Genomic DNA, 19,211 nt, shown 5'->3' with positions numbered 1-19,211 from the left:
TTAACACTAATTGCTGACTGACACTATGTTGCTATTTACATTCTGAATTTTCATTTGTCTATTAGCACGATATCAGCAGTATTCGATTATTTTAATACAAACGCTTGCACGACAATGATTATACAACTGCCGACGGCAAACATAAAGGCGAAAAGAAACAAATAAAAGGTAATTAAAGAATTAATTACTACCTGCGGGATACACAAAGTATCTAACATCGGGAGGAAGCATCACGCATTTTTAACACAATGGGAGTCGGAGGAGCGAATTGCATGGAAATGGCGGGAAGTGAAATTTTGCACCAATGCATTGAAAAAGTACAGTGTAATTAATATGAGTTCATAGTCATTCGAACTAATGGGTATTTCAAGGACGTGACTTTTATACAGGTGACATCGTGACTGAACGTGTCATCAAAAAATCCGGACGAATCAATCTGAATGTCGTTTATTGAAATTCAGAAACCTTCCGAAAATGACAAACTTCAATCAAGAAAACCAACAAATGACAGTTGAATACTTTTTAATAGTTATGTGATGCCAGATACATACACACCTTCGGTTAAATGCTATTCATGTACGATTAATTATCTCAGTATCAAATCTGTGAAATATTGAATGGATAAATAATTAAGTATCGTTTGGAACAAAGGGAAGTAATTTGCGACAAAACAAATACTTTTGAAACACGAGCCAATGAGGCGCCATGATAATATTGCTACAACTTCTAATTGGAAGCGTAACAGCTATGATGAATGGGACCAAATATTCGGAGCCCAATGACATCAACTGTAAATAAATCTGACTGTGATTCATGATTTATTCGCGGAATGACTACCGTAACCTATGAAAATAATTTTATCAATATTGTAACCTTGAAAAATTTTGTTTTTTGAAATGTTCTTCAATCCGGAAGATAAATTGCGTCTTGTGGCCACTGGCCTGTCTACAAGTATTTCGAAACTTCTTTTCATTGCGAGGCGATATTGTGACAATTATTTTCAAAGCATTTTTAGACAAAATTTTACGCAACACAAACTATTATTCGATGAACAAGCTCGGTAATCTGGTGCATCACGATGACATCACGGTGACGAAATTAAAGAGAAGATAATAATAAAACAAAAATTTCGCCTGACCATAAATCGCCTTCGCGGTGAACAGCTCTCCCTCTCAAACCCATTCATATAGTAATTACCTAATTTAAACAGAACAAATATATTACGAGGCTCACTTTTGGGAAATTAATTGCTCAAAAAAATATTCAATTATTACATAAATTGAATATGAACCAATGTTTCATTATAATAATCTGTTTCGATCTGTGACTTCTTTTCATTTCTAATGTATATTTTGGTTTAAAACAAAGAATTTGGTTTATTACAAAGATCGAAATAAACATAAAAAACAACAAAGTTGTGAAATATAAACAAAAATTATCAGCATTATAAAAACAGCAATAGATGAAAACATATTAAATACAAGATCAAAAGATCAAAATTTGATTGTGAAACAACCAAAGATGACCCTTTATGTTGAACATAAAATCGAGGTGCAGTTAGCTGAACTTTACCCATTTAAAACGTAAAATAAATTGATTGAAAATAAAGTAAATGAAAAAAAAGTTAGAACACAATTCATCATGAACTTCAACCGTCGACTTAACTAGTATTTTTACTCATCGTTAGTTAGAGATCACAGGTCTGAAAGCCGGTTTACTCATCGATTGGCCTGTTGCCCATTATTCTAAGTTTACGTACACAGAAAGAAAAATCAGATATGAAAAGTTATGTTATCGATTGGGTTTCTGCGGCACTCATTATCCTGTGCTTTTGCATCGGTGGCTTCGTTTGTATATCATGCAACGATGTTGTAGCAAGCGTGAAGATAACAATTCTAAGTGATTGAAGAGTCTTGCTGCACACTATCACAATTTCGACTGACCAAGCTCAGACTCAGAAGTATATATTTGTGTTTGTGTGCAGCAAGACCCTTGCATCACTTACTATATGAAAAGTTAGTTCCCTTACAAAATTACTTTACATTATGAATCGTTTCGTACAGAACTTGATTACGCAATTATATATATATATATATCGACATAATATTTCAAACGTAATATAAATTCTGGCGTGTTGCATTTATCCAGTGAATCCGTAAATTGTACAATAATATGTGCAAAGTATCTCAGAAATGGCGCGGGAGATTCAACGTAATGGTTCAAATTCGTTAACTAAAATTGTTTGAATCTCAGCTTAAATATTGTATGTTGGGCCCAGGCAAGTATATTAGGCAATCCACTCTATATTTTTATAATACCCTATAAAATTATTTCGATTCTGAGCCCACAGTGGTTCAGTGACTGGCTGTAAATAGTAAATCAGATCGGACATGCAGCTGAAAATCTGGTCTATTTGACTACAAAAACTCAGTATTTCATTTAACTTCCAAGAGTCATATTTATTTGTTTTAATGAAAACATGATAATAATATTTCAAACTCCATATACAATTTGTAATAAAAAGTAACTATGTTGAGACGCAGTTGCTAGTATTGTATTCTAAGGATATTGTGGATGCAATTGAAACGCTTATATCTGGGAAAGTTTACACATCTAAGCTTTTTTTATAGTTTTTGTTATAGATTTTTATGATGTCATAATATTCCTTAACTTATTTTATTTAATATAATTTTAAAATATATAAAATAATGGAAACGACATTCACTATATCTATCTAACTGTGAACATATATTCTATGCGTCCTATCTATATAAATTCAAGTTATCCTGCCATACTTCAGTGCTGAAAGATGAACAGATAGAAAAGCCAATTGTAAAAAAATTATTCGTAGACAAAATCACTATCTCCAATTAGAGATTTGAATTTTTCAAGCTGGTCTTCGCTGAATTTGCATTTTTTCATGATAAGAGATTCAACTTCACACTCGCGAACTATTTCACCCAGCAAGGCCAAACCTTTTACTCCCATCAGTTCAACATCATTACTCGTTAAATCAAAGCTTTTTATCTGAAGAAAATACATATATTTCTTTTAAAAATCGGTTTTTGGCATATTTCTTGCTGATTATCTATTTAGCAAAATAAACTAGTTTTTATTCGATTAATATAATGTTTGTATTTTACAATCCTGCGATAAAAACCACCGCGTCATTGGCCGTTTACTTGAGGTGCCTCATATGTAGCTTTAAACGTTCATTTTTGATTGTTTTTACGTTACGTTTTTCAACGTGCATTGTGTAACCTTACGATAATCAAGGTATGATTCAGTACTAGTACTATGTGAGAGGTCTGAAAACTTTCTTTGAATTTATATTATTATCCATATCTTATTTATATACAATAATCTACCTTTACGTCGCCAAGATTGTCTTTGAATGCTTGGATATTTTCCTTGTTCACGCCACATTCCTTTACAATGATTTCTTCTATATCGCATTGTGTAACAATGGATCCCAATTCGTTGAATTCTTCAACACCGAGAGCATTTCGACTAACATCAATTAGACTCAACTGAAACACAATGTCAGTTTTGAAAATATGTTTTGAAAAAATCATTAGCAAAGAAAAAGTACATATACGTATATGGTATACGAAACTCGTAGTCTTTCTGCTTCCATTTCACATCAAATTGAGAGAATTAATTTATTACCTGTACATTTGGTGTAGAAGTTTGAGAAATGCTTACCTGTCGTGGGAAAAACTACTGATAGATTTGGTAACGAACCAACGATAAGATGCCCAAATGCCCCGTAAAATAAGAAATCCTATGTAACGGAATGTAAAAAAAAAGCATTATCCCTAGTTATAATATTCAAAAATAATATTAAACCTTTGAATCGCCAAGATTCTCTCTTACTGCCCTGATGTCAACAGCTTTGAGATCAGATTCTTTTATTTTGATTCGTTTAACTCCGCAGGTTTTAATGATGCGCCCAATCTGAGTGAAGCCATCTTTTTTAAGTTTGAAACTGTCGCCAATTTCAAGCGCTTCAAACTGAAAAGAAACGTTGAAATGAACTTTTAAATTTGAACAAAAAATGATGAAACGATGTCATCATTATAATCAACGTGATGGGAATATTTTGCTCAAAGATTTAAGTTTAAAATATGAACATGTACATGAGTAAATCGTATTTGATCATTCATCGATTTAACATGTTTGGGTACCCGAATGGAAGATTATTTATAATAATAAAACTCAAAATACTTAGGTCGGTTTAATAAGAAATAGTATTTCTTTTTTTATTTCTTCGATTTTAAAACACTTGCCTTTGCATCTCCAATGTTTTCTAGAAAACTTTTCAAATGCTGCGCCTCTAACCCCACTTGATGAAGGAATATTTCTTTTACAACATATCTGACACAAAGCAACGCAAGTTGGTTACATCGATCCCTCGATATTTTGCGATATCTCATTCGTGCCGAATTGATTACCAACTGAAAAATATAATTATGTTCTGAATATATAGGCAGAGATTGTCAAGTAATTAGATTCTTTTTTTAAGATAGTTAATCTTCTTACTAGGAAAAAATCAATGTTTTTACCTTTTTACAAGCAACGCCGTTTGTGATGATGTTTCCTATATCATCATGTTCAAATGTAAATGAATCGCATTGGATTTCATCAACATGACTTTCGACAAATTTAGAAAGAACAACGAACAAGTCGGAACTTCTTTCTATGAGATTTGTCAGCACCAATTTTTTAAGCTTAACAAAATAAAATTAAAAATAAAGCTTCTTATGGAAAATTGTACAACTTTTCTGTAGTTGTTAGCAGGGACGTGTCGTGGTACTTACCTTTCTAATCCATCGCATCTCAGGGCAATACATTACCCTCCTATGACCAAGCCTGGTATTGAGTGAACAATCTCAATGAAAGGTATGGATTTTAATTGACAATGGCTGAACAGGTGTCTTTTTGGTATATCAGTTTGGAATTACCCAACTACTATAAAGGATGTTTTATGGGATGGTAACAAAATGATATATATTGATTGAATGACCTGCAATGAGCAGTGCTTGATTACTGTTTTGTTTAGATTCAATTCAGATAATAGCAACTGAACTTTTATTACTATCAGTAGTGGTTGCACGAGACTTTCTCAATGCCTTTGCGCTAGTGGATCCGTATGCGTATAATGCAAGGATGCTGTAGCAGAAATATAAATACAATAATATGCAATACAAGATTCCCGCTTGCTTATTTGTGTTAGTGTGCAGCAGGACTCTCGAATTGCATATTATAAACTTTTATTGTTCATATATTTACCATACATTGTCCAATGTGTTCTACAACCCTGCTCATATGCCCTGCATGTAAAATGATATCCTTGATTTCCACTTCTCTGACGTCATACAATGCACAGGTTTTTCCAAGTTGCCTGCCAAGGTCAGCGGTCATTTTATTCATTGTAACCTTATGTATCACCATCTACATTTGAACAAAATGAATAGAATGTAGATATTAGTATAAAAAACATTTTTACAGTCGTAGGCCACTTCAGTCAGACTCACCCTTTTACATCCATAGCCTTCGCCAAGTGAAGCAACGTCGTTTGCATAGCATTCATCCAATGAGTCTATTTCAGCCTCTTCAACAAATTTCTCAATAAAGCCAGAAATACCGGCAAACAACGACCCGTCCATGCTCTTTGCAGGCTCAAATGTAAACTTACGTATCTGTGTTAATTAAAAGAAAGACGCTCAGGACCAATGCTCAAATATATGAACACAAAATTCGCACATCGATACCGGTATTGTGAGGCCTCAGCTGAGCACCAAATTTGCTGAAATAATAAGGGGACAAGCCTCGTAGAATGAAATGTTTTCATTATTCAAAGCAGATGTTCCCATGTTACAAACAAAAAAATTATAAGTAAAATAGCGGGTTCTCAGAATAAATAAATAAAATAAAAATTAATTGGTTCATTAGAGACAAAAAGTAATCTTTTACAACAAAAACAACTTTTCATAAGTTCACTTCTTTCTCAATGATATTGAACCCAAATCACAGTCATTTTTATATGAACTTCTTTGAGGAACTTTTTTGTCTACAAATGCAAAAATGCTTCTATATTAAATCAATATTATGGTTCTTAAACCAGTTTTACGTACCTTTCCCTCCTGGAAATTATTCGCCATGTCTTTCAATTCCAGTCCTTCACAAGAACATTTAAAGAAAACCTCTTCAGGGTGGCAATATTTTAAAATTGAACCCAGATGACGTAAACCATCCAAGGCTTGTTCCAGTTGTATAATTTCAAACTTTGAAACCTGAAAATATAGTTTTCCTCATTAACAAAATGACATGTAATTTTCCAGTCCTTTTTTGGCGTACAATGACAACAATCGTAGTGTTCGATTGTATTCAAGTTTGCCGATGCACAAGAACGAATGAAATCAAAAAATACAAGTAATAGCAATGTAATAACTTGATTCAACAATTTAAAATTCTAATTGACTTATTCTGTAATTGATCCTTGAGAAAAGTTATATTATTTTACTTGATTATATATACATATATATATATATATATATATTATAATGCAGCTAAGTTTTATTGAACTGAATGGCAAATGTGCGGTACATCGTAATGATAAAACGACTCCCAGAAAGAATCCCAAAATTGGAAGGCGAAGCCAGGAAGGGTTATTTCAGCAAGATAATGGATTCATAAAAGATATTTAAACTTGTCAATTCAGAAACTAATTAAAATTGAATTGAAAGCTAATTAAAAAGTATATTCTAACCATGAGTTGTGAATCTCTAAAACTTGTAGCCATTACGCCAAGCAATTCTGAGTTGAGGCCACACTCAGCGAAACGAGCCAGATTCAAATTTCCGCATCGTCGCATAACGGACGAAATCGCTAGCATTCCGCTAGGATTTATTTCAGCATTTTCAAAATCGATTTCCTGAATGTGCGATCGAATCATATCAACATCACCGGATTCGTACAAAACACCAAAAAGCTCCATCAAACCAAGCAATCCTTCTTCTGTTTTCACATGTCTGACTCGTTCATTCAAACTGTGTTTGAGAATTTTTCGCTTTTCTTCTTTGTCGCCAACTGCAAAGCATGAAAAGACGCACGTTAGTTTTTAGTGCAGTTCTGAAAAGTGCTGTGAAGTCGCAGTTTGTCATGGGTCGCACGCACCCTATAATGTACCATTTCCCAACTGTGCGGGAATAGGTTCCCAGATAGGATTTTTGTTTTTACGTCGTGGGGGGGGGGGGGGGGTTAAAAATTATTTCTTTGTGTTTGATGCAGTTTTACTGATATTGATCAGTTATTTAGTATTATTATTATACCTAATACGTAATACGCAAGAGTGCGAGTTGCTAAGAATCTTTCAAATATTGAACAAATAATGGAATTGAGATTTTTATGCATATTGAGGGAGGAATAAAGCGATTCATAAAGTAGGGAATAAACAAAAAATAGGTTGGGAATCACTAATATAATGGTTGGCATGCTTGTATAATGATAAATACAATTGTAGTTATATTGTTATGCCGAATCGAACGTTGTATATAAATCATTGAATAGTATCATGCGGAACTGAATACTACAACTCAAAACAAAAAAGGACGTCTTACTTCTGAATAACCCAATAAATTCATCCACTTTCAAACATTCATTGAGAAGAATTCCGCAAGTAAATCTGAGAACAACAGACCAATGATCATTGTGCATGCTTGTTTTCACGAAGGTTTCAAATTCGGCCAGATTCATTTCGCATAGGAATAGTGCTGCGAGTACCTCTTGTATTGTTTGATGCGAGAAAAAAAAGGAAAAGTTTCCATCAAATAAACTCTGAACAATAAAGGCCTTTCCGGGAACTTTGATAACAAAGTCGCCAATATTTTTTAAATTGATTCCGGCTCTTTCTAACTCATCACTGGTAAAAACAACCCGCTTTTCTTTCATGCCTTTGAATGCTAGCTGTTTTAATGAATGGATCTTGGTTAACTTTTCTTCTCTTACCGGCGCATTTTGGACTTTCTTTTGGTTTCTTTTACGTTGTCTCTTTGTGGTCCCTACATTACAATTATGGTCCGAATTAACGAAAATCCATAAAATTTGCAGCATGACTCCCGTCATTGTATCCTGAGACTCCTCGGGATGGAGACTTTGTACAATTGCGTTGAATACTAAAAATACAGGTACGGAACAAAGAGGGATTAAAGCAGGAGCATTTGAGCACATCTTATCCCATTGATTTTCTCCCTCGTCGCCTAAAAAAGCAATGTACAATTTTTTCACATCATTGGGATTCAGCCCTGCCAATGAGTAGATGAGATTGGGGCGAAGTTGTTTAGGAAGAGGTGCTATACAATGCTCACGCGAAGACACTACAATCTGAACTCTAGGAAAGAGATGTCCGCCAATGATATTAGATACAACGGTTGCTGTACTGGCCGCCTCTCCGTGTTGTATTTTATCATATTCTCCAAATAGAGACCATGTTGCCTGGTCCAATCCATCGAAGAAAAATATAACCTTTTCTTGATTTTCAACAATCCAATTATATCCAAATTTCTTTGTCTTTTCTTTTGTCAAATCGGATACAATTTTGTCAAAGAGTAACTGCCGGGCAGTTATACAATCTATGTTCTTAATGTCACGAACATTGACAAAATGCACAAGATAGAACTGCTTCACTAGTTTTCTTTTTTTGTATTGCGTGTACATATCTTCACAGAGAACATTTTCGTCAATTACTTGACGAATCAAACGTTTGATCATAGTTGTCTTTCCACTTCCAGCTTGTCCGACAATAACCACATGGCGGTTTTGTCTGTTTTGAAAACTTTTAATCAGTTGATCCAAGGTAATGAAACTTCCATCACTATTATTTTCTGCAGCGCAGAAACCTATTTCTTTTCTATACTCTTTTTGTTTTGGTACCATCTCACCAATGTAGAATTGTGTGAGTTCTTTAATTCGAGGGTTGACTTGGAACTCCGGCTCTGTCAGTTTTTGTTGTTTGAATGACTCAGTGACGTAGTTGACTGAAATTTTCTTTGATCTCTCATTTATGACTTTTATGAACGTTGATACGTGATTTCCTGGTAACACAATGGTGTGATTTCCCATTTACAATAACTAGTCGCTTATTTCGATTCACTGGTAAATGTTTGAATCAAAATTATCTATATAAAACTTAGATTATTGTGGCAGGCAATATTCGATTTTTGACTTTGAAATGACAATTGTGTTTGCCTAAATAAACTACTATATTAATAAAGTATATCATAGAATAAATATTCACGTTATTCCTGTAAGGCAGGGATGTGCAACCTCTATTACACAATTGCCAGATACATGTAACTGGGTGAAGCCGGGGGCTACGCATAGAAACTCTTAAAATATTGTTTTTCGTGTTTATATGAATACCGAATATGACGCACATATCCTAGTGCCGCCGTCCACGTTTTGATCTAATAAATTATATGCCATCCCATTGGCCCGTTTGTTTCCCGCGGGAACGCACAATGTGTTGTTAGCAAAATTCAGTGAGAATACGATGATACGCGTAACAATTGAAACAAAAGAAAATGAAATAACAAAAAAATATTTATGTGTGTGGGCTCATTTTGTACATTACTTTCCCTATCAGCTGTCAACTTTTGCCACCTCCTCCGACCGCCATCCTCCCACACACAGTGGTCTTCGTTTAGTCGAGCCTTGTCGGCCAACGCCAAAGATAATCAAACATACCGATCGTAGATTTTATTCGCTATTTCACTGTTTTTTCTTCTTACCATGTGTACCGTTTCTATTTATTATGCAGTAATCTAATTCTAATATGTTTTTGTTGCGGTTTTAACAATTATTATATTCTATAAAAATATTTTGTCAGAGTTTTGTGGGGGCTGAGAACAGATTACGGCATTTACAGGTAACATGCGTTCCTACTTGTGGAATACTCTACCTACGATGGGATTCCGGAACGAAAGTGTTTTTGTTATTGATCTTACCGCATTGTTAGGGTTCCTTGCAGAAATGTTGACTTACAACGCAAAAATTTCTAAAGAAAACTGCTATTCAAATTTATTGTCACACCGATTTAAACGAATTCAGTGAGAAACACGTTTTTATAACAGTGTGCTTTTGCAACATGATTTTGCTAGCTAGTTTTGCTAATATGATAGTGGCACTCGGGTACTGGTATAAGCTTTGCGACACAAAGAGATTGAAATTGCTCGCACGTATCAGATTATCTAATCCAACCACTCGTTTCGAGGGCACATCATTCAAAATTGGCTCTTCTCCGCGGGCCGCATCTGGCCCGCGGGCCGCAGTTTGCACACCCCTGCTGTAGGCGCTACACACACAGCAGATCTAAATTTGGGATTTGAAATAGATACAAAACCACCGACTCGGTATTGAGCAATGAAACAACGACATCACAATGCTATCATGAAACGGGAAAATTTTAATCTACTTTAAAATATATCCCAATGAATGTTTGATTCATTGAAGTTATAGAAATTTAACCACAGATATCGAAAACTGCTCAGGCAGTCTGACAAAGGTATATGTATGGATGCCCTGCTGACATCCGCGTTGCTATTGACAAGAATTGTCACTATAGAAATAGGCACAGGATGACTCGCTTATAGCAAGTTATCTTAAAACGTTTTTAATATATACTGTTAACTGTCAGTTATATTTAAAACCCTTTTAAACGATGAAAATAGTAATTTAAAAAATTATAGATTTGATAGACAATCGCCAGATAACATTTTCTTAATCAGGTAAAAAATCAATTCCGTCCTGATTTCATCATAACACAGATAAAAGCTTTAACAAGTCACTGGTTTACTTATCTTACAGGGGTGTCATCCCGGGGAAAAGGTTTACAATATCTTATGTTTAGTTCGTTTCACAAAGTATAGTGTAAAAAATAAACAAAATAGATATACTACAATACAGTGTATATTCAACCAAGCGTGTCTTTATTACTCCAAAATGTTTATTTTAGTCCTTTGATTGGTTTAGAGGCCCGTGACGAATCGAATATTCAAATCGAATAATGAATTATTCAAATCGGTTTAGGCGAAAATTTCGAATCGCCGCCATTTTTTTTTTGTCAGCCTAAGGTCGGGGTTAATTATTTTATTGAAGCCATATTTGTACAATGCAATTCTAAGATATGAATCTTTTCATTTCGAGTGAGTTATTGATGCAACATGTTCTTAATTGTGTGTGAACACTCAGCGAACTGTCTGAGTAACGGATTGTATGTTTTCAGTAATTTATGTGTCTAGATTCTAGAAGATCAGTTACAATAAAAATTCGTGTATAATTAAATATCTTTGAGGAATTCGAGATCGATTCGAAATAATCAAGTATTCGAAAATGCCCATGCTGTTTGTCGGATACTGCCAATTGAAATAACTTCCTAGTTATCAATCCTAGACAATCAATGATAGCCCAATTACTGTTAAAGCATGTGCTTTTTGCGATATATATGTTATTGTTTCGGAACTTCGGATCTCTCATATTTATAGTTATAATTTACCAAATTTTAAATAAGAATTCCCAAGCCCAACATATTTCAACAATTCAGGACCCCCCTGTCGATAAATATGAAAAGGAGCAGATAGAATGTTTATTGTATAGCCACAAATGACTCACGTGCTCCAAAACAGCTGATCATTCGTTCCAATAAACCTTGAAATATAATCAAGAATATAAACAAAGATCTGAAACACGAGAAGCTCACTCACAAACTCAAGTCAACGCGACCACGCCCTCGTACCCCACACCCGAATGGACTGGTCAGTTGGATCTATTTAAATATATTCTCAAAAATCATTTTTTAAGACTCAGCATAAAGCTAAAAGTGGGAATCGTAAAATAGGGGGTAAAATCGTAAATAACCTCACTGTTCAAGTTTATTTTTAGAAACTTATACCCCAAATGTATAATCTAATCAATTTAAAAATTGTTACTTAGATTCATGTTTTGAGCAGAATTTGTCTCTCATTTGACCACTCAAAATGCTTGAGTATATATTCAATTAATCACGCAGTGTTGTTGCAAAACATAGTAATTTAGAATGGCATTAGGAACAACCTGCTTGTCCGGTATTTACATACTCTAGTTCAGGGTGGTTGCGAGGTTCAAGGTTGCGAGGTTGGCGGGCCGCAAAAACTTTTGAAAATGTTTTGCAGGCTGCAATCCGAGAAAACCCCAAAGTGATCAAAACATCGCGAATTCACTCACTTAAAATCTATTGAAGAATGAGATTTTACCGTTTTAATTTGTTTTTTGATGAGGATATATAAAGCCTTCAGTTATTTTAAAATTGCTTACCGTGTAATGTTCGATATATTTTATCGTGTTTGGTTTTGTAATGTCTCAAAATTTTATTTTTTCGTGACAGATATTACTTGAAAACACACCAGACACTGTGGTTTGTTGTGGGCAAGGAAATCCTTTTCTTCCCAGTTTTCCTCGGTCACCTTTTTTCACACTGATCGTATGATGATTTATTATATTTGGCTAATTTTATTACAGTACTTCATGGCCAGTACTTTATTACAGCAGGCCAGGTGCTATTGTCGAAGAAATAATCCTGACATGGGGATTAGGAGAAGGGCTATTCCCAGTTGGAATCGTTTAGAAAGAACTCAAAAATTTTCTGCTAACAAATACAAATATCTTCCAATGGTTTAGTGCACGCTAAAATTGTTCTGCGGGCCGCACGAAATGTGTCCGAGAACCGCATTTTATTTTATATATCAAAAAACAATACGATAACTTCACGTCATTTTCAAATTTGTATTCAAATACCTTATTCATCAGTGCATCATCTTTATTTCTGAGCACGACTAATGGACAGCAGAGTGTTTTGTCTAAACCCCGGAGATACGGAGTCGAAGATATATTTAAACCGAACTCTGATTATGAAAAATTTATAGAACCTAATCCGGCTCGAACACCCAACCTCGGAATCAACTCAGGTTACTGTGTCCAAAAAAGTCTGCCCCACCCCAGGATATAAAGAATGTAATTGGCCTTGAATTTTTTGTCTTCGACATCTGACTTCGGTTGGCTCAAAATTTTTACTCCTACTAGGGCAAATAAAAAAAAACAATTCCTGCTGCTGCACCGATGCGATTATAAGCGCCAACCACCGATCTCAAAACGCTGGTCAACCGGTTTCTGCATCATATATTGATTTGTACGAATGAAAATATTTACAAGTCATCGAGAGTGTATTATTAACTTCTTCCATCAATGAAATTTTCATCATGAATTCACCAGAGGCATAGTTTTAAAATACCACAAACCTAATAATGAAGTAAAAAGAACATTTTACCTGGCTCTTGTCTAAAAGCTGTCTGCTGCTTCGATGAAGGAGTAACTTGATTAACTGTTAGAATAAAAAAAATGTCATGAGAAAATCTGTGGGCCGGAATATAAATTTACAAAAATCATGCATTATCTGCTCGTGCTAATTTAGATTTAGGGTTTTGTGATAACTAAACAAAATAACATTGAGTGCAACATTGCTTTTAAAAAGTCAATCCTCTGAATGTGTTCAAACTTCGCAAAAAATAACAAACGGAAAGAAATTTCACGAGTCAGTGAGTTACTATGGTATACTTTGCAAAGAGTGCAGATTTTATTCACATGAATCATACTTCCTTATGTTTGAGAAGCTTTCGAAAACATCATTTTGTGCTGACATATGATTCATTGCATTGCGCTTATTCTTACGAATTCCATGACTCTAAGCCAAGCCAATATCGCTGTATTTTTCAGAATAATAATTTCAAAAAATATACATGATAACAACCTGCATATGAAATCAGACACACCTTTTGTCGTCTTCAGTAAACGAATGTATAATTTTCCTTATTTTAGTTCTATTGTGAGTTCGAGGACTAGCCGTGTGACTCCCATAGTATTTGTACCTGAAATTATGGCCTGGCCATAACCTGGTACACATACTACGTTCCGGTGTCCGCCATATTGGTTCACATACCTCGGGAGTACCTAATTTTGTGCCATAGATTTTTCCATACATCTCTATCCGATATACTTATTATCCACTTCAACAGTTCTCAAATTACTATTAAGTGTATTCATTGCCATTGAAAGTCGATAAAAATTAAATTGAATTTTGGCTTGAAAAACCTTTGGCGACGTGGTAACCATTGCACACTATATTGAAAATGTTGGCAAAAGATTTGCATTCCCAACCATGGAATTAGTTTTAAAATAACAAGAGCACAGTAGTTACGATATTAGTTTAAAGCCAACCTGTTGTCTTTTGTCGTTCTGTTGCCGAAGTAAAATCAAAGGGACAAGAGTCAGCTTCAATGAAATCATCAGATTGTAAAGATGCTGCAGGTGCTGGTACTGGGGCTAAAAATATTTCGAAAACTTGATATTGTACCAAATATTTGAATGCTAAAGTAAAAATTTGTAATATTTTTGATTCATGCAAAACCTTAACCGCAATTAGCTTCGATTATAGACATGTGGTCAAAAATGAATGTAAGCAAAATCATGATGACAGATTTGACAGAATGTAACAGAAATTCTCAGAACACAGTATCAAAGATACGTTATGACCCATTACATTCTGAGTTTGTTCTCCTTTTCTTTGGTTTTTAATACACTCTTCAAGTAAAGTAAATACATCTCGGAAATTACAAATATATCATATACTGTACAAAGAAAGTATAACATCCTGAAATACATTCGCGTCCACTCAAGGGGAATTATCACAACTGAGTATTGTATTGTGAGAAGGAAACATGTCAATTTTAAAATATATGTTTCGAGTTTAAATCTAAAAACCCCTTCATTTAAATAGTTATTTATAATAAATTAATTATTAATATATACGCACCTGGATGGATATGGATGTTGAGATTTTGCACCGCCATATTGTTTATTTCAGCATCAACAAAGTTGGTTTCTAAACTCAAATAAAAAAAGGAGTTTATGAATGACTTTTTTTTTAAAAATTTTGTAAACAAGTATGAAATTCCGTTTAAGTTAAAGGGAAAAAAATGTTAAAAATGTAAAATACTGGGAATACGGTACATCGCCAATCTTCCATGACGTATGTTTAATACATGCAAGAGCAGATACAGCTATTGTTATAATATTTGGACCTAAATACTATCTGGTCCATATACCGAGTTGGTATTTAGTGACGATCAGTTTTCTCTGGTAAAGATTGGGTTATTAGACAGAATTGGCAGTCCGGAATTGGACAATAATATTATAATCAGTTCCTATTTGCATGGCGAAAGTTGAGAACTCCTTTTTAGTGTTGTAGACAGTACAACAATTTAATAATATCTTGATGCCGTACCATTGATATTAGTTTGATGCAGGTTTTCTGCGTTTATTACTGCCTCCTTGGCTGTCAAGGCCACTTCCTCAGCCGCAACATTTGCGGATTCGGCCGACACGATTGCTTCAACTGTTTCAATGTTACCATGGTCAGCAACAACATGTGTGGAAGCAAATTCTGAAACAATATTTGATATTTACTATTCATATTTTTTTTCGCTGAGAAGAATGAAATTTCCACAACCCCTTAAGGAACAAGAATACCAACAGCAACACTTTAGCAAAAAGAATTCACTTCGTGCTCATTAATGACTTTTGGCATATAGTTTTTTTCAAATCGTTGTTGTTGTTATTAGACTTGTAGTTTGAGCAAAATTTTCATTGAGGAAAATCCTCCCAGCTAATGAAATAATCAATTTTGAATTTGAGGAGGTACTCAATTAAAAATCGAAAAAGTTATCAAAAGACTGAGGCCCGTGAAACTCGATATTTTACACAAAATCTTGCTATTTTAATTCCAGTTCATGGGAACACTTTTTTAATTCTGTCAAGCGTGACCGTCTCCATCCCATTTGTCGGCCGCTTGTATTGCGCACTCAGCGTTAGAATGCACAAGCGCCAAGTTATGTCCCTCAGTCTCATTTGTCAAAGAATATGAAATTTAAGCATAAATGCAAAGATACACATAGAAAAACACGAATATGGCTTCGACTAACGTTGAATGTTTCGTAGCCTGAGATGGGAATTCCATGTAGTATTTTTGGACTAAAATGCAGCATATGTCATTAGGGTATTTCTATAGCAAACACACAAGTTTTTGTAACCGATTAAAAATCTCTTTTAGTAAATTTGACATCACAACAACGATGTCTGCAATAACGACGTTTAAAATAAGTCATTTTATCTTGGACTGTTTGACCTATTCATTCGATCTTCGTGTCCCTATATTTGAGCATTGCTCCCTTATTTGAATATGAGTTTTATATTACCTTCTATGTTGGTTTGTTTCACAATCTGAAGCGTTTCAATTACACCACCTGACAGTGCAATTTCTTGGCCATCAAAAGGGCTTTCTGTTTCCGGTGATACAGCGGTATTTTTCTTTTCAGTGACTTTAATATCTTCCAATTCTATTTTATTTTCAATATTTTCCATCGTGCTGCTATCCGGTATTGGAACTGTTGAGATAAAAAATTAAGTTTAGCAACAGACTTTTATTTAGTATTTGGGTAGTAGTATTTTATTATTTTTTTAACCAAGTAATATGACATTTTACTGTTTTTACTTCAACTCTGTTTGGGTCTACGCAAGAACCTTGCTTTTGCTGAATGTGAAAATCTCGGAAAACCGAGCGTCTCTGTACGCTATATCCATTATGTTCATATCTTATTGGAAGAATCTTATAGTTATTTAAGCAAATCTTCTTGCCGTAAATATGCTGAATAATAACTTGGTCTATACCTGATACCATTGCATTAGAGTTAAGTTATTTTTATTTTCAATTTACCGAACATCATATAGTATGCAGAACACAGCTATTAGTCAAAAAAAGGAGAAATGTGTGAAAATTTATTCGCCCACTTTCAAGGTTTGAATTCTTTTTTTCGGGCAGTGCCGACGGTATTCTCGTCCTTTCTTTGCTTGATTCTTTAGTTTCCATGTCTTTACTTTCAAAACGAAGTTTGATTTATTTTGAAATAACTGAGCATTGCTGTTTGCTTTGAACAAATCGTAGAAATTGTATTCTGAAACAAAAGCAATGTCGATTTCACGATAAACTATATCAATCTTCAAAATACCTTTACAATGACATACAATCACCCTAGAGATGGAGGTTTTGTATATGGATAAATATTTTTTTTTGGACATTACGCAATAAATATCTAAGTCTCGAATGAGTTCGCGGAACGTTTGAATGAGTCCGCAACGAGCCAGAAATTCACTGCGAACGGCAAACGTTTTTGCGAAACTCGACTATCATCCAAGTTACGATTTACGTTAGAATTTACGTAAAACAGAAAAAGCAAGTTTATTTACATAACATCATTAATTGAGTCAATAATTACTACTGGTTAATGAGTATGGCTGAGCATATATTCGAATATTCAACTATTAAAATAGCAATTTACTATTTAAAATTTAGCAACAGGTGACGCGACAGGTGACTTGCGCGTCGCTCAATCGAACGATTGGATTTCACAACTCACTTGCGGATTTACGACGAAAACACGAGTCTGCACACGCGTCGATAGATACCTAAGTGGTGTTTCTCGCGAGTTCGAACAACGAGGAATAAATTTTTTTCTGGTAGGTGGCAACCCAAATTTTCAGAATTGAGAAATGGCAATACAAAATACTAAAAATAAAACGAACACACCATAAATTTTGTATTATAATGGTCCGCGACCGATTAAAAATGCTTTTTTGAACATTGCAAACCGCAAAATTTCGAGTGCTACCGCTATCATATAGATACGTACCAGTATACGAATTTTCCTTAGGATTATTTCCTTTACTGCCTCCACATTGGTACGTACAGTACTGGAGTGCCGTAAGTGTTATACGAACAGCTCAGATTTGTCGAATCCACAAAAATACGAATTAAAACAAAATTTAATGGGGCACTTTAGCACGCATTTTTGTGTCCACGGATTGTCATGATATTTTCTGAGTAGTATATATTGCTTTTATTCCGTCAACACAACGGCAGATCAAAATGCGACGCAGATCACAATTAAATTAATAATAAAGCAAGGCGATGAATTTGAATTTTTGATTTACTAATTTACCTAAGATATATTTTTAATAGGTACTAAATCAAGTTGTACTTTCTGGAAATTTATAGCAGATAATGGGGTTTTTCTAACGGCGATAACAAATTCGCATGATCGCAAAAAATATGTATCAAAACTAAATATAATCGGGCAATATATTCTCACATTATTATGTTCGCAGATTGCTGTGGCATTTTAAAAAGGGTGATGCTTTCATCCTGTCGTAAGTCGACGCAACCACGAGTTACCATAAACACAACTAAATTAAAATAGAAAGACATTTCAAATTCTTGTCGTTATCGTGAATTGAATATTGTGCGACAGAAAAGGCCATTATACACTGAAAAAGTCGGCTCTTTTAACGAACGCGTAATTGCGACGAATTTCCGATTTTGAAATTTGTTAAAATCCTGTTGTGTTCGGTTTTATTGCTTCTTCACATAGAGTACGGTTGCAATAAACGCACCTTGAGTCCCGCAAAGGTTTTCGCCGGTGAAGAAACAGTCCGCGACCAAAAAAGGTTGGGAAACGCTGTTTTAAAAACGGTAAATATTTAGTACAAGAAATATTAACAGGATAACAAAAATTAAACAACAATCAGTTTTACAAAATTTTAAACCTGTAATCTTGCATACCAGTACCGACGTGAATTACAACAGTGATAGGACTGATTTGTAATTTGGATTTGAGAAGACATTCGAATGATCATACGTTTGGGCGTCTAGAATGCTATTACATCGGTACCACAGTTATAGGCATTTGACATTCGTATTGGTATAATTGATTTTTTCTATTTTTTTTTAGATATATATCTACCGTTCAGACATTTACGGAATAGCGAGTCGCGATTTGTAAAATTTCATCGGCAAAAATTATTCGAACGCTCAAATTCTTTCTAAACATAATTAACCTATTTTAAAGGAAAACAATAATTGCTAAAGCTCATTTCACTTACCTTATTCCAACTATCAGTCAGCCATGATAGAAATGTTGAGCAATACAAAAGACTTCTGTCTGGTATCGTCTTCGTCAAATGATTTTCTTAACACTTTAACATAGATGTACAGCGAAGCAGGAAATAAT

The 19,211-nt window shown here is 34.3% G+C and overlaps 1 protein-coding gene across 1 annotated transcript; it reads right to left on the bottom strand.

Moving 5' to 3' along the window:
• Positions 1-1,375: 1,375 nt before the first annotated feature.
• On the bottom strand, positions 1,376-19,211 carry LOC144429750 (uncharacterized). The gene is made up of 18 exons (XM_078117947.1): positions 19,084-19,211; positions 16,936-17,099; positions 16,344-16,532; positions 15,374-15,532; positions 14,903-14,971; positions 14,308-14,412; positions 13,361-13,414; positions 11,671-11,706; positions 7,623-9,095; positions 6,773-7,092; positions 6,138-6,296; positions 5,538-5,702; positions 5,293-5,454; positions 4,566-4,730; positions 4,290-4,457; positions 3,850-4,014; positions 3,369-3,530; positions 1,376-3,027 (listed from the first exon to the last, which is right to left on the bottom strand). The coding sequence occupies exons 2-18, from the start codon at positions 17,012-17,014 to the stop codon at positions 2,842-2,844; spliced, it is 3,816 nt and encodes a 1,271-aa protein (XP_077974073.1). The 5' UTR covers positions 17,015-17,099; positions 19,084-19,211; the 3' UTR covers positions 1,376-2,841.

Source organism: Styela clava, chromosome 11 (genome assembly GCF_964204865.1).
Source record: "Styela clava chromosome 11, kaStyClav1.hap1.2, whole genome shotgun sequence".
Taxonomy (NCBI): Eukaryota; Metazoa; Chordata; class Ascidiacea; order Stolidobranchia; family Styelidae; genus Styela; species Styela clava.
Note: the sequence above shows the minus strand (reverse complement) of the source record. Positions and strands in the feature narration are given on the sequence as shown.

Coding starts and splice junctions, on each gene's coding strand:
- LOC144429750 (XM_078117947.1), bottom strand. CDS start 17,014: ATGGAAACTAAAGAATCAAGCAAAGAAAGGACGAGAATACCGTCGGCA. Junction 4,731..5,292: donor AACACATTGGACAATGTATG/GTAAATATATGA, acceptor TATTTTGTTAAG/CTTAAAAAATTGGTGCTGAC. Junction 4,458..4,565: donor ACGGCGTTGCTTGTAAAAAG/GTAAAAACATTG, acceptor TATATTTTTCAG/TTGGTAATCAATTCGGCACG.